General features: G+C 45.8%; 1 protein-coding gene across 18 annotated transcripts in view; it reads left to right on the top strand.

Moving 5' to 3' along the window:
* KIAA1217 (KIAA1217 ortholog) overlaps nucleotides 1–14,884 on the top strand; it is a 703,089-nt gene that overhangs the window by 637,753 nt on the left and 50,452 nt on the right. For all 18 annotated transcript variants that reach the window (XM_027594700.2, XM_027594699.2, XM_027594709.2 and 15 more), the window contains one exon: nucleotides 2,980–3,812. In XM_027594700.2, coding sequence (XP_027450501.2) covers nucleotides 2,980–3,812 — 833 coding nt within the window. The remainder of the gene's footprint in view (nucleotides 1–2,979; nucleotides 3,813–14,884) is intronic.

Genomic DNA, 14,884 nt, shown 5'->3' with positions numbered 1-14,884 from the left:
GCATGGGGAATTTGGCCAGACATGTGCTGCTGCCTAAGCCAGTCCCTCTTGTATTTTATGCTCTGTGAAGCCCTGCCTTGTTACCACATTTCTTTTCACTGAGCCTTGCCTTGTGGAAGATAGGAAGGAATAAAGGGTGTGTGTAGAGGATCTGTGCAGATCTGCTGCAAAGCTTCTGTCGTATGGTTGCTCAGCCATTGTGGGAGGAGAATCAGGTGTACCATCACACACTGACCTTGGGACTGCCCTCCTGGTCTAAGGCCTGAGCATCTGAGTCATGAGGGTGTCAAGTGAGTGAGGACAGAGAGGACCATGTGGGCTAGAGCCTCGGGGCTGGGCCATGTGGAGCAGATGCACCTGTGGCTCAATCTTGACCCTCAGCCTTGGTTTGGATCCACAGGAGCCAGGATATAGGGAGAGAGTCCCAGGGGTGACAGCCTAAGGATGGCCCAAGTTTGATTTGGGGGGGGGGGCACAGATTAGGCTATCGTGGGAGTGCGTGTGTTGGGGATGTGGGGCTAATGAAGATAAAATTGTAACTGCGCGCGAAGAGCACGCATACTCGGGTCCCCGGAAATGGTTGGCCTCCCAAGGGGACAGGAGCCTATTCAGTGGTGCTCAGGTAAAACACCCTGAAAGGGCTCCTTTTGGTTGCTACGTATGTGCATCTTGCTTGCCTTTTTTTTTTTTTTTTAATTGGTCTTTTCCATGATGAAATCCACCATGATGTGTAAAACTCCCAGGCTAGGGATTCTACACTGCTGGAGTCGTCCAGAGACGAGATAAGGAAGCTGTGGGATTCCTGAGGTTTCTTCCCCTATGTGCATCTAAGAGATGTACACAGGAATGTACCTTCTCAAGGGCAGGAACTTGGGGTCAGAACCGTATCCTAGAACAATTCGTGGTTCTTAGCAAGTGCATGGTAAATATTGCTTGCTAAATGAATGAATTTGTAAAATAAGGAATTGGTTTGTATTCAGAACGGTGGGCGCTGCTTCATTTTCAGCCTTCTCCCGTTGCCCCGCTTTTTCTTTTCTCGTTCCCCATCACTCACACCATGGGTCTCTTGACTGCTTGTTTCGGTTTTTGTTCACTAGAACCCACCTTCTCTCTCCTCGTGCCCCTGCCTCACCCCCCCACCCCCCCACCCGTTCATGCTTTCCCTGTCTGTCACATCTCCCAAGGTCTGGATGGGAATGCTCCTCTTATAGCTGTCCATCCTTTCTCCTGCAGCCATTTGGAGAAGCTCAGTGAGTTAGTTATTACCCTCTTGGGTTTTAACCAAAACAAAAAGTATCAGATAGTCACACTTTGAATTAATCTGTATTTCTTTATTTAACTGCCCCTTGCTACACACAGTAGTGTAATTGCAAATTAGTTTCCCCTTGCCCCATTAACTTGATTCTTTTTTTATTGAGATATAATTGACAAAAACATTATATTAGTTTCAGATGTACAACATAATGATTTAATATGTGTATATATTGCAGATGATCACCACGATAATAAGTCTAGTTAACATCCATCACCATATATAGTTACACGTTTTTTCTTGGGATGAGAACCTTTAAAATCTACTCCTCTAGCAACTTTCAGATATATAATACAGTATTATTAATTATGGTCACCGTGCTGTACATTACATCCCCATGAGATTTTATTTTATAACTGCAAATTATATCTTTTGAGCCCCTTCACCCATTTCACCCAACCCCAATATCCTGCCTCTGGCACCCACCAATCTGTTCTCCGTGTCTGTGATTCTCGAGTCACTGATTCTTTAGCCATTGTTTCTTCCAAAGGATAGCTAGTGAAAGACCCCGCGGGAGTCCTCACTCTCCTGAACTGGATGCTCATGACACAGCCCAGAAGTCACTGCTGCCTGGGCAAGAAGTAGCTGGCTTATGACGGATGACTCCATCAGGCTCCTTATGACATGGCAGCCCCAGAGAGGCTCCTCAGGTTTCCCTCTCTCCACCATGCCTGAGATTTCCTTCCAGTTTTTCTCCCCACTATGAATTTTTCCTCCAGTTGCATAGTTATCTCCCAGATCATTATTGTCTCCCAGTGTCTTGGAGCTGGTTTCTCCTAGGCTCAAGTGAAGAGTTGGTGCATGAATGAAACTTACCTCCAAGTTTTCCCTATGCATCTTCTTACCCTCCCTGGCCATGTCCCTAGATTGCATCTGCTTGGAAGGATGGGAAAGATGCTTTTAACTATTTTCCAGGGCTAATGTTAGAAAATATGCCCAGGAGAAATTTTAGAAAATATGATTTGGGCACTTTTCATACATTAGACCCACATTTATTGAGTGTCTCAGAGAAGCTATGACCTGAAAAATTTAAACCCCTGCACTATTTTCCCCAAACCTCACAATGTCGAGCTCTTTATTGGGGGTTTCTTGTGGTTGCTGTAACAAACGACCACAAACTTAGTGGCTTAAAACCACTATCATACAGTTGTAGACGTCAAAAGTCCAGAGTGGGTTTTACAGGCTAATATCAAGGTGTCAGCAGTAACCACACTCGCTCTGGAAGCTGTCAGGGAGAGTCCATTTCCTTCCTTTTCCCAGCTTTTAGAAGCTACCTGCATCCCTGGGCTCCTGGGCCCTTCCTCCAGCTTCACAATCAGTGGCAGAGCATCTTTCAGTCTCTCTCTGACCCAGCTGCTGTCCTCACACCTCCTTCGCTGACTCTGGCCCTCTCCTTCCTCTTCCACATGTTAGTTTGGTAGCATTGGGTCCATCTGGATGACCCAGGATAATCTTCCTGGCTCAGTATTCTTACAAAGGAATATCTGCAGAGTCCCCCCCGGCCATGGAAGGTGACGTAGTTATCAGTTCCGGAGATCAGAGTGTGGACACGCTGCTGAAGGAGGGGCCGTTCAGCCTCCTGCCGCAGGAAAGCCACACTCACCCTGGGACTTCTCTAAAAACATGAATATCAAAGTAGATTTTCTAACTTCTTGTTTTATTTTCAGATGCAGAGAGAAATTGTTTATGCAAGAGGAGATGGCCCTGGTGCCTCTCGACCTGGATCCACAGCTCATCCACCCCATGCCATTCCAAATTCTCCACCGTCCACTCCTGTACCCCATTCCATGCCTCCTTCCCCATCCAGAATTCCTTATGGGGGCACCCGCCCCCTGGTTGTTCCTGGCAACGCCACCATCCCCAGGGACAGACTCTCCAGCCTGCCAGTCTCCAGATCCATCTCACCCAGCCCGAGCGCCATTTTGGAAAGAAGAGATGTAAAGCCGGATGAAGACATGAGCGGCAAGAACATTGCGATGTACCGGAATGAGGGCTTCTATACTGATCCTTACCTTTATCACGAGGGACGGATGAGCATAGCCTCTTCCCATGGCGGACACCCGCTAGATGTCCCTGATCACATCATTGCGTATCACCGCACAGCAATCCGCTCGGCAAGTGCTTACTGCAACCCTTCTTTGCAAGCGGAAATGCATATGGAGCAGTCGCTGTACAGACAGAAATCGAGGAAATATCCAGATAGCCACTTGCCCACTCTGGGCTCCAAAACACCCCCCGCCTCTCCTCACCGAGTCAGCGACCTGAGAATGGTAGACATGCACGCCCACCATAACGCCCATGGGCCCCCTCACACCTTGCAGCCAGATCGGGCCTCCCCGAGCCGCCAGACCTTCAAGAAGGAGCCAGGCACCTTGGTGTACATTGAAAAGCCGCGGACCACTCCAGGATTAGCCAGCATCGTGGACTTCGGCCCTCCTCTAGTTGAGAAGCAAGTGTTTGCCTACAGCACGGCTACCATACCCAAAGATAGAGAGACCAGGTAAGGTGGTGAGGGCAGCCCAGGGTGGTCTGTGCCTGTGAGTGATTGAGGGCTGATCTGCAGGGTCAAACCAAGGGAAGAGCCCCCCGGGCAACACGGAGAAGCCACAGAGTAGGATCAAAGGCCATCCTGGTCTGCAAAGAGTTTCTGAATCCATGGGGGTCAAGTGGCGCAGACCAATACCCGTGCCAAAGGGGGGCAGACGCACACCGCACTCAGTGTGGGCCTGCAGAGCGTGGGTCGAACAGCGGCATCGTTAGTGTAAATCCGAACAAAAGGCAAGAAAATTGTGATCAGCAGAAACCATTTGGACAGATAGATCAGGAGCTCATGATAATTGATCTGCCACTGAAAAGAAGGAGTGAGTGGTTCAAGTTTTAACGTCTGAAATGGCAATTTGTGTTTTTCCTTACGGAGTGCAATTTTGCTTTCTCATCTGGCCTTGGGAAATGGAAAGAATGTGTCACTCTCTGTCATCTCGGGTGATAAAGCATTGAATTTGCATGAGAATAGGATGGTTTAGATTTAATACCCATTCAGGAGTGGTAACTAAGATCAGCAAAAATCTTCTGGGGAATGAGACCCTCTGAGTATTTAAATTTCTTTTCTAATACATCCTTTTTTGCGTGTAACTTACCAGCCCAGTGCATTTTAAAGACCCTCCAAATTTCATATGGTAATAGGGGAGCTAATTTTGATAGAGGAAATTTATCTAGCCTAAATTGGTTGAAAGAAGCCAACATAATAAAAATCTAGTCAAAGAAACTGAGTCTGAAAGAGGTTAAGCATTTTACCTGTTGTCATCAATGAATTCAGAAGGGATGTGAGAAATAAAATCTGGATATTCAGTGACACAGCACTTTATTAGAACCAGTATTGCCCATTTCTTGCCAAAGAGATAGTATCATCTACGTACTGTCATCATCCCGATTTTTTAAAGATTTATTTATTTATTTTAGAGAGAGAGAGCAAGCACATGGGGGGGAGGGGCAGAGGGTGAGAGAGAGAGAGACTCCTGAAGCAGACTCCCAGCTGAGCGCGGAGCCCAATGCCGGGCTGGATCCCAGGACCCTGAGATCACCACCCAAGCCAAATCAAGAGTTGGCCGCCCAACCGACTTCACCACCCAGGTGCCCCTCATCATCCCTAGTTTACAGATGCAGAAACTGAGGCTCAGAGAGGTTAAGTACTTCCTCAAGGTCACAGAGCCAGTGAGTGGCATAGAATGTCCGTATCTATTAAAGAATCCATACTTTTTACCATTGTGCAATATTCTGCCTGATGAGGGAGACCTGTGAGCCACACCTTCACCCAGCAGAGAAGTAAATTTAGGGGTGAATTCTGAGCACTTCAACCAGAATTCTTAAGAAATTGTTTCAGGACTCGATGCTAAGTAACTGCTCCTGAAGGATATTTACAGTCATAGACATGGTAGCATTTGCATAATTATGCTGCTAAATATATACAGGCCATTTAAAATATACTGCTCCAGCTAGTATATTAGCACAAGTGCGCAGCAATGGGGAAAGAAAGAGCATCTCTGATAGATTTCATTTCTGAAAAATGAATGCGAGTACTATGGCAAAGAAAAATTTTTCAAAACAAGAGCACCAGAAACAATTACTGAAGCACAAAATCAGAGCCCACTGTTTGCGCCTATGCCATGCTGTTATCTTAGATACAGTTAATTGGTGTATTTTAAGAGTAAGAGTTCAACCCCTAAAAGTCTACCTTTTGAGTGCAGAGCCCTATAAAGCGCCAAACCAATTTCTGTCGCCCTTTCGTACTATTAAACAGCAAATAAATCTTGAGAATGCTTTTTCTACGAAACTCTCAAGTGAAATTTTACATCTAAAATGTGACGCTACAAAAATGCAGGAGGGGGACTGAGAAATCCATAGCACGGCTTTCTTCTGGGTCCTGCTGGATTCAGGTGCTGTTCAGAAGAAATAGCCCGAATAACTGCAGGATGTTTGAAATCAGAGAGGAAAAATTCTTTCTTTCCCATCTGTACTTAGGAAACCTCCAGCGGTAGCTTTTTTTTGGCGGGGGGCGGGGGGCGGTGGGGGTGGCGGGGAGCATGATTTTATAACAACGCTGTTGACTTGAAAATGAAGAGTTAAAGATGAAGTAATTTCATCTTGGTCCTTGTATTTAGTCATGTGCCTTGATCTAGCGCATTTGACTTCTCTTGTCTTACAAAGACGTTTCCACAAAGCATCTAGTGATGACAGATTATATATAGAGGACCTGGGAAAAAATCATGTGTATAGTAGAACATAGAGGACGGTAGGGCTCTCCTCCCAAGATGGCCATCGATTTGGGGGTTAGAGGAGCAGATTATAGCCACTTCGACTTTTTCAAGACAGCAATTCTCATATCTGAGCTTCTAGAAAGAAAATGATCTCAAGTGAGAAGGTGGCTTTATCCAGATGATTTTCCTTCAGCTGGGAACCCAAGAAGAGAATGGCCCACGTGGCTGTGAGGGAGTGCTGGGGGTGGGGGGGGTGGACAGTGTGTGACAGATGACTCAGTGTGTGAGGCTCTGTCTTCCCTATGTTACAAAATTCCTTCATTAAATAGCATCGTTATTTCTATTCATGGCACATAAAACAGCCCTTAAGAATCGTAAAAATCTAGGACATTTATGTTTTGCTACTTTCTATTTATAGTTTGGATCCTATAATGTAAAATATCTTTATTGAAATTCAAGAATGCTCATTGCAAAGTGACTAATAGCTCCCTTTCCAAATGTATAACAGATTCCTCCTAATGTAATGTTGTTCAAGACATGGTAAACTTGAACTGAGATCATATTTTTACATCATTCCACATCTACGATAGCTAAATTCCACAAATGAGTCAAGAGTCCACTGGGGAGCAAATTCTTGCCTTGCCTCGGCACCTCTGTCTGGAGAAAGAAAAGCCATATGAGATCACATCATAATTTCTAAGAATTCTCCAATTTAGAGAAGCCCCCCAGAAGAGGAAAGAAGCTTCTGTATACAGGAGGAAGCCTGCGTGCTACTGTTGTTCATCAAGTCACTTTCTTACTGGAGGAGGATTACATGTTATTCTGTTGGTAGCTTTGAGGGGTGGGATGCATCCTTGGTTGAACAATCGATTGAGTGAAAGTCTAAATTCAGATTTATGTCATTGAAAAATGTTCAGTGACTGGCAGACCTTTGAAGCTTTTCAAACTGTGCTTTGTCCTAAAATTAATGATTTTTTTTTTCCTTTTCTGAGTGTATAGTCAAAAGTGAGCCACATCAGAGGCCTTCCTAAGTGGTTAGACTTGGGATCTTTCTAGAACAAGGTTTCTTAACTTCTGCACTTATTGATATTTTGGGCCGGATAATTTATTGTTTGTCAGGCGGAGGGGCTCTCCTGTGCTTTGAAGTATGTTTAGTGGTGTTTCCAGCTTCTTCTCCACTAAGATGCCGGTAGCAACCTGCCCCCAACCCTGCCCTGGTCATGACAATTCAAAATGTCTCCAGACATTGTCAAATGCACCCCCTGTGGTGGGGGACAGACGCAAATGCTCCTGTTTGAGAAGCACCGCTCTAAAGGAAATTTGGACTTCTTCTACTTAATGAAGTAGAGAAGCGAAAGAGTAGCCCACACTCAAATAATATAAATTGTGACATTCTTAAAAGATGGATCTTGACAATCGTTACCCCAGTTGTGCCCTTGACCTCTTGGTAAAGCAACTTCATTATTCTGAGAACTTGCTGTTATTACCTTTGATTCAATCCATCTGTGATCAGCCGTTTATTGAGGGGCAGCAATGCGCCGTGTTTATGAACGTGAACTCCAAAGCCAGACTGCTTGGGTTCAAGTCCCAGTTCTAACACTTGCTAGCAGTGGAGACCTTTGACAAGTTACTGCATCTCTGCCTCAGTTCGCTTATCTGTAAAATAGGTATAATAATAGCACCTACCTCATGGGCTGGAACAACTCATTACAATTAAGTGCTGTATGTTCCATATGGTAAGTAGTTGTGTGTTCCTACTTTGAGCAAAATAGTCTACTAAACAAGAGATCAGTGCCTAACCAGGTAGCGCTGACATTACTAGGTCATCGGTTTTGCTCCCTAACGGTGCCTGACTGGTTCAGCTCTTGTCTGCTCTGCTTTCCCACGTAGCTCTAATAATGAATCAATAAGTGTTTATTGAGCCCCTCTTAAGTGCTGAGCTGTGGGCTGGATGCTTTACAGCGTACAGAGAAACCTCGATGTGGTCCCCACGCACAAGGGATATAAACTGGGAAGATAGTCATAAAACATTAAAAGCATGATACAAACCTATAAGTGATGCCATGGTTAAGGACAGGAAGCTTCTGAACTAAAAATGTAGGCTTAACAGCTGTTTCGTAGGAACAACCACAGCAGTAGGATTTCATTCATGGGTGAAGCCCAGGGATGCTCTTCTTGTCACCGTCTCCTAGCGAAGCAGAGAGAAGGGAGGACACCATGGCAGGTCACTAAGGGGGGGAAGTGTCCCTCCCTGAGGCTGGAGCTCCAGGGGGGAGATCTGTTCTCCACATCTCCACGTCCAGCTGGAAAGTCAGGACACGTTTTTTCTTGAGAACAATGAGGAACAATGATCGCACTAATAATACACTGTAGGTTGAAGAGGCTTCCGTGGACCAGCTGGAAACCCAACCACCATTTATTCCAAGTTCTAAACAATGAAAGTACAAGTAAACTTTTCAATTACAAGGCTGTCATAATCTGGGGACTGCTTGTACATAATTAATTCAAAAGAAGTGATACAGACGGTAGTTGCTATGAATTCAGAAAAAAAGAGCCCTTTCCCGATCTTGGCGCCGGTCTGGGAGCTTTCATGAGAATGTCGGGATGGACTACAATTCAAGGGATATACACAGTGAAATCAAAGGATGTCATTTGGAGAGACAGACTGATCTCTATCCCAAATTTGCTGTATTTCTGCCATTCTGGTACTATACACATGGCACCTCGATAGGAAGTTCTCGTCTCAGAAGTCAAGTCAGTGCCGATAAATTAAATTATTACTTCATGCCCCGGAATCTAACTTTATGGTCAAGTAATATTCACGTGTCACTTCTTAGGCTGCCAGATTCAGGCAAGAGCTGACTGGTAAACATGATACTTAACCAACTGACAAATGTATGAAGATAGTTCTGCTCCTCCACAAGGGATAGTCTATCGGAAATACCGGTGGAATGGATGCCACAAGGTCTGTGTTACTTTAAGCAAACCAGTTTCTCAAAAGGGAAAGCCATCATCTGTCACTAATTAGATGAAATTAAAATGCACCCCTGTATCTCCTTTGAATATTCACGAGGTGCTGTCAATCTCGTGCCTTAGGTCTGAAGCCAGCAGCAAAGCCAGAGTAACCTAAATACTGTGCGATTCAGATAATCCCCTTCCCTTGCCTTCTTCAAAGAGAAGAGGAATAAACGTTCAGGGATGGGTTCTGCCTCCTTGACCTATGGCAAGAGCAGCTCAGTGTAGAGTCCGTGTGGTTACCACCCGGCCCGAAGATGGGGTTCCTCTCAGTAGCCCGATGGCCCAGGAGCTGGATGATCCTGGGTCCTCATGATGTGATGATGTCCAGGCCATGTTTTAGCCTCTCTTGGGACGGAGATTTACAGTTGTCTTTACTTGAGTTTTCCGAGTTTTATTTTTCATGAATGAAGTGATTCAAAAATATTGCCAGGTCTAAGCATTAATTCAAACTTTCAAAAATTGCGGGTCTTCAAAAGTCTGTATTGCCCACTACACTCGTGTAGGGCCAACTGGTAAGAGTAGTAAATACTTCCTCTCCCTCCCCGGCCATCCTCAGAGCTGACGGCGTCTTAGAGACCATTGTGCTAATCGCGGACTTTACAGGAGAAACAGGAGATTTCCCAAGGGCCCAGTGTCTGGAGCTCCTCCAGCCAAATGATGTTTTCACTATCAAACTGTTTCAAAATTTTCTTTGTAATAAAAACAATATGTCCCTAACTCCTCCAGTAAACCCAAATATCTAAGAAGACAAAATACAAAAAGACACGAGTGAGGCCAACTATAGGAATTGTCTTCCTTCTTTCTCCTGAGTTGGTATCTTTTGAGTTCACGCTAAGGTTTTCCAGATCAAAAGCAGGTGGGAGTGGAGAGCTTATTTCCGTAGCTCCCGTAGGACCTCCGACACCATCTCTTGTTGGAAGGTAAATGACGGTCCCCTGGTCAGGTAGCTGGAACATGAATGAACGGCTATTCATACTGGTTTGTACCTGTACAAAATCCACGATGTCACTTCCAGAGCATGAATATGAAACATTACCCTTGGGGAAGAGAAAGAAAATGCAAAATAGGTGATTGCACAAGCCAGGGTGTAGGCTCGTTCTGGGGAGTGAAGCTTCTCGTCTCCTGGGAAATGGAGCGCCTCTCCCCAGATGGTGAGTCACTATGTGAGGCAGGGAGCACTAGATGCGGGGGTTTGTAGGTGAACTCGCTGTGTGTCCTTGGGAGAGCCTCCGCCTAGCTAAACCTCCATGCCCTTCGCTGTAACAGGGGGATGGTAGTATGACCTCTTGATGGTTCTGCGCAGCTTAAATGAACATGGGTATAAACTGGAAAGTGAACTGGAAGGTTCTATAAATAAGAGCAGTCCATGGCTCCGTTCTGCAGGGCCACTGGATCTGGCTGTTTGGATCTGAGAGACTGCGTGTCCTCGTGCCTGACTTGGGACTGTATTCTGGTCCCAGCCAGAACAGCCTACCCGGAAAGCAAGTTGTGAACTAGCTTTGAGGCTGCCTGGAGAACTCCCAGGCCCATTTGCTGTGCTGGGCAGAATGCTGTTGGAACAGCAAGGCATGACTGTTCTCCGGGGAGCACGGAGCTGGGTGCGGCTGAGCTTAACGTGACCTGTGGGGCCTGCCACGCCTTTTTTTTTTTTTTTTTTTTTTTCTGCTTGTCAAGATCACTAACCCAGAATGGAAAGGCAAACTGTGGGGCCTAAATACGTTCCTTCCAACCAGAAAATTCTGTAATTTTAGAATCCTAAGTCTGGCCGCATTTCAGACATGGTATACTCTGGGAGTGTTGGGCGTAAGAAAATTGGCACCTCTATTTAACAAGGGGTGCCAACCTTTGAAGGCCCCGGTTCCTCTGCGTGCCAGAAGTTCATTCAGCCTTTTACGTGACCGGTCTCGAGCTCCTCATTCCCTGGCTCCCTGTGTTTGAACGTGTTGGGCCTTTCCTACCTCCAGGACTTCGCACTTGCTCTTCTTCCGCCTCGTGCCTTCTTCTTCGGCCCACTGCCTGCCTGATTATTGGCTTCTCACCAACATCAAGGCTTTTACTCCAACAGTGTCAGCTCAGTGAGGCCTTTACTGGCTATCTGCACACACACGCACACGTACACACACGCACACACAGAATGGTATAATTAAATACCTGTTTCTGTATAAGAGCATACATGTTTGTTTATATGCTTACATACATGTATCTCTCCACTTCCTCCGTTTGCTGTACCCTTCCCTTCACCCCCTGGAATGTAAGCTCCATGAGAGCAAGCCCTTCGCTTTATTCACCACCACATCCCCAGCTCCTGGATCTGTGCCTGGCACACAGTCGATGCCAGAACAATATTTGTTGGATGGGTGAAGCGCGGGGAAGGAAAGGAAGCCTTGCACATCCCTCATGTCCCACAGGTGATAATGTACTTGGCCGTACACTTTCTCCCTCGTCCTCATTTACACACCTCTGTGGGAGGACAGCCCCGTGGGACAGGGAAGGCTGTTATCCTACTTGGACGGTTGAGGAAGCGGTGGCTCGGAGACATTCACGACGTGGCATGGGAGTGCAGCTTTGTCTCTCCCTGTGGCCGGCTGCGGGTCAGCTCGAGCCCCGTGTGTCTGGAGAAGCTATCTTCTTGTCTCAGGTATGCATCTCAGACACGACGGCTTCGTTCATCCCTTACTTGGGTCAGAAGCCTCGGTGTCCTCTTGATTGCTGTCTCTCACACTCCGCATTTGGACAACCAGAGAATGCTGTCCCTGACTCCAGCCCTCATTCTCGGGCTCCCCTGATGCCACATGGGGGCGAGCCACCACCCCTCTTACCTGATTTGCGACCGTGGCCTCCTACCTGGTCTCCCTACCCTGTCCCTGCCCACCTCTGGAGCCAGAGAACAAATCTAGATTAATTCCTGCTCCAGAATTGTTGTTCCCATGAAATGTTCTTAGTCTAATTCCTCTGCCCTTGCCCTCAGACTCCACTTAGAGCACTGTTCTCTCTTCTTCCCCCTCTCCCTCTGCTAAATCCTATCCTTTTTGGCTTCATTCACATGTCTCCTTCTAGCAGGAGTTGTTCTTGCCCAGCTGACCCTCTGTGTCCGTCGTCCGGGGGCACCTGACCACTAGGAGTAGACACACCTCCTAGAACCCAGCCAGCTGTGCCCAGCCCCCACCCCCCAGCCGGGTCATCTGAAGCCTGGGGTCAGCAAGAAAGACCGGTAGCATTTGCCCTCAGTGCCCATCACAGTGCTCACACAGAAGTGATCGCTGAAGTTGTTGGCAATCAAATGTCACATGAGTCCTTTCGGGGAAATGGCACCAGTTACAAGCTAATATGTGAAGAACTATTTATTCCAAGAACACAGCATTCTCTCTTCACATCTCATCATGAACTTTCATTTTCTCAGTGCCTCAGTGAATTTATGAAGAAAGATTAGAAATAGCTTTTTTTTCCCCGAATCCTTATAAATGGGGCTCCATTTTTCGCCTGTTTCTTTACAGACATCGTTAGAGGAGCTTATCTTCAGTAAAATACAGAGCATTCCAGGTGAACATCTTTGCTTTGGTCACTGTTTCTTTCTTGACTCGGGGAAAACCTGGACCTTTCAGATCTAGGCAGTACAACCATACCGAGTAAGAATTGAAGGTCAGAGTATGTCTGTGAAGAAGAGTCGAGAGTCTTGTAATGGCCAGCTTTTGAAAGGGTTACCTGAGCAGATGTTGAAGCTCTAAGAGTTGATGAATTGGAATGTGACAGAGCGGAGGCCGGCTTTCCATGCTGAAGTCCTCCAAGGATGTGGGAATAACCGAGATGCTGGTAGGGCATTTGCGGATGAGTAAGTCAGAATTCAGAAGATGGCAGATGTTGAGCGGCCGGACAGAACAATGGGCTGAAGCGGTAATAGGAAACATAGAACATACCCAGCCTTCCTTCTCCATGAGCAGAGGACAGGGTGGGGGTGGGGGGGAGATAGCAGCCTTCAAGGTCGGTGTTATCAATGACATTTCTTCATGACCCTCTGTATCCAGTTCTTGCCTAAGGACTGAGAACACAAGAAAAAATGCCAGACGTGGTCGCGTGCGACCTTAGTGCGTATAAAAAACACGGCAGCCACAGTTACTGCCCACGCCACAAGTGTCTCCTCAATAAATCTAGACGTTTCAGTGAGAAGTTAAATTGATTGGGAGTTTTCGGAGGAATGTTTTTAGTTATACACTTCTTTCACCAATAGGTTAACATCGGGCAGAAATAGAAAATTCGTTGCTCAGAGTCCTATTTGAAGCTTTACCACAAATTCAGATCATTTGAATTCCAATGTTGTGTTGAACTCTTCTGAAAACAGACTTTAATTACTTTGGTTTCCCCCGCCCCCCCATACCAGAGAATCAGGGCATGCGCAAACAAGCCTTACAGCCTAGCTGTAAGCCTGTTCGCTAATCAATTCTGGAAAATGCCTTTGGCACTGCCAAGACTAAAGGGTTTTAGTTCACTTAGATTTTCTCCCAGAAACAAACAAAAAAAAGTGACTCTGAGAAAGGAATGATACTTTATTCACTGCCGTGTCCACAGCAGCTTATTCTGTGCCTAGCCACATGGTAAGTGCTTTAAAACGTTTGCTGATGACTTGTCGGCCGTTTATGACTTTCTGGGGGGAGAGAGATGACAGGGAATGAGCAGGAGCCAGACCAAAAAAAAAAAAAAAAAATCACAAAATATCAGAACTGGAAATGAATTGATGGGCCCCCTGGGAAGCACTCCCTGAAGGCCAGCCCCCTGTAACCATCGGCATTACTGACTATCCCGCACCAGTGGGTTTCAGCGTTGGTAACTGGTTTGGAAGGCGAATGCCACCCCACCCCCCCACGCCCCAGGGCCTATCACTGCAGCTCGGGTGAATGGTTTCCCTCAGCTCCCTGACACTTCTTCTGGATATTTAAAAACATATCTTTAGGGATTCATTATAGAATTTCCAGTCTCCTAGTTGTTATGGCGTGGACTTGTTTTTTAATAGCCATTAATTTACTTAGATAGTCAATGATAAGGACTTAATTTGGGTTTAATGAGGCCTTGGTCAGCACAGAGACAAGTCCCTAGTCAAAAAATGTTGAAGGTGAAAACTTGAATCCAAAAGTTGGATAAATGGAGTTATTGGATGAACATATTCCCCACAAATGCAGACTCTTTCCTTCCCTGCACTCTGAAGACAGCGGACCACCGCATCACAGGAGGATGCGGGCTTGCCAGGAAAGCTGGTTGTAACAGAGGGAATTCAAATACTGGAATCAGCACTTTCCCTGGATTGGACTTGGATTTTTTTATTAATATTATGCTTGGGCCCCAAGAACATGCATTCAGCCAGGCTGACTTATGGCACTAAATGACTAGTTAACCATACATACTAATCACATAAATATGGTTTATGGAATGATACAAAATGGCTTATGAAATCACTTTTAAACCATCTTTTCAACAGTAATTAGACCAGTTCTGAAATACCTTAAGCCAAGCAATATTAGCAAGAATTGGCTGAAGCACCTCTAATATTCTGATGGTTATCATACAGGATTGCCACTGCAACGAAATGACAGGGTCGTATTTAATTTCTCGTCTTCCGCTGCATTTCTCTTTTTTCCTTTTCACATTAAAACGTACTTCATAACATTTCATCATGGGAGAAGGCTGCATAAATTTCCAGTTGCTGTAATTTAGTTAAACCATAAAATTGTTTCCAGATTACCAACCATGAAATGGAAAGACAATCTTATTTATGAATTTATAAATCAGATAATCTCCCTCAAATGAATCC

Source organism: Zalophus californianus, chromosome 9 (genome assembly GCF_009762305.2).
Source record: "Zalophus californianus isolate mZalCal1 chromosome 9, mZalCal1.pri.v2, whole genome shotgun sequence".
Taxonomy (NCBI): Eukaryota; Metazoa; Chordata; class Mammalia; order Carnivora; family Otariidae; genus Zalophus; species Zalophus californianus.
This window is presented reverse-complemented; position numbering and strand designations above follow the sequence as displayed.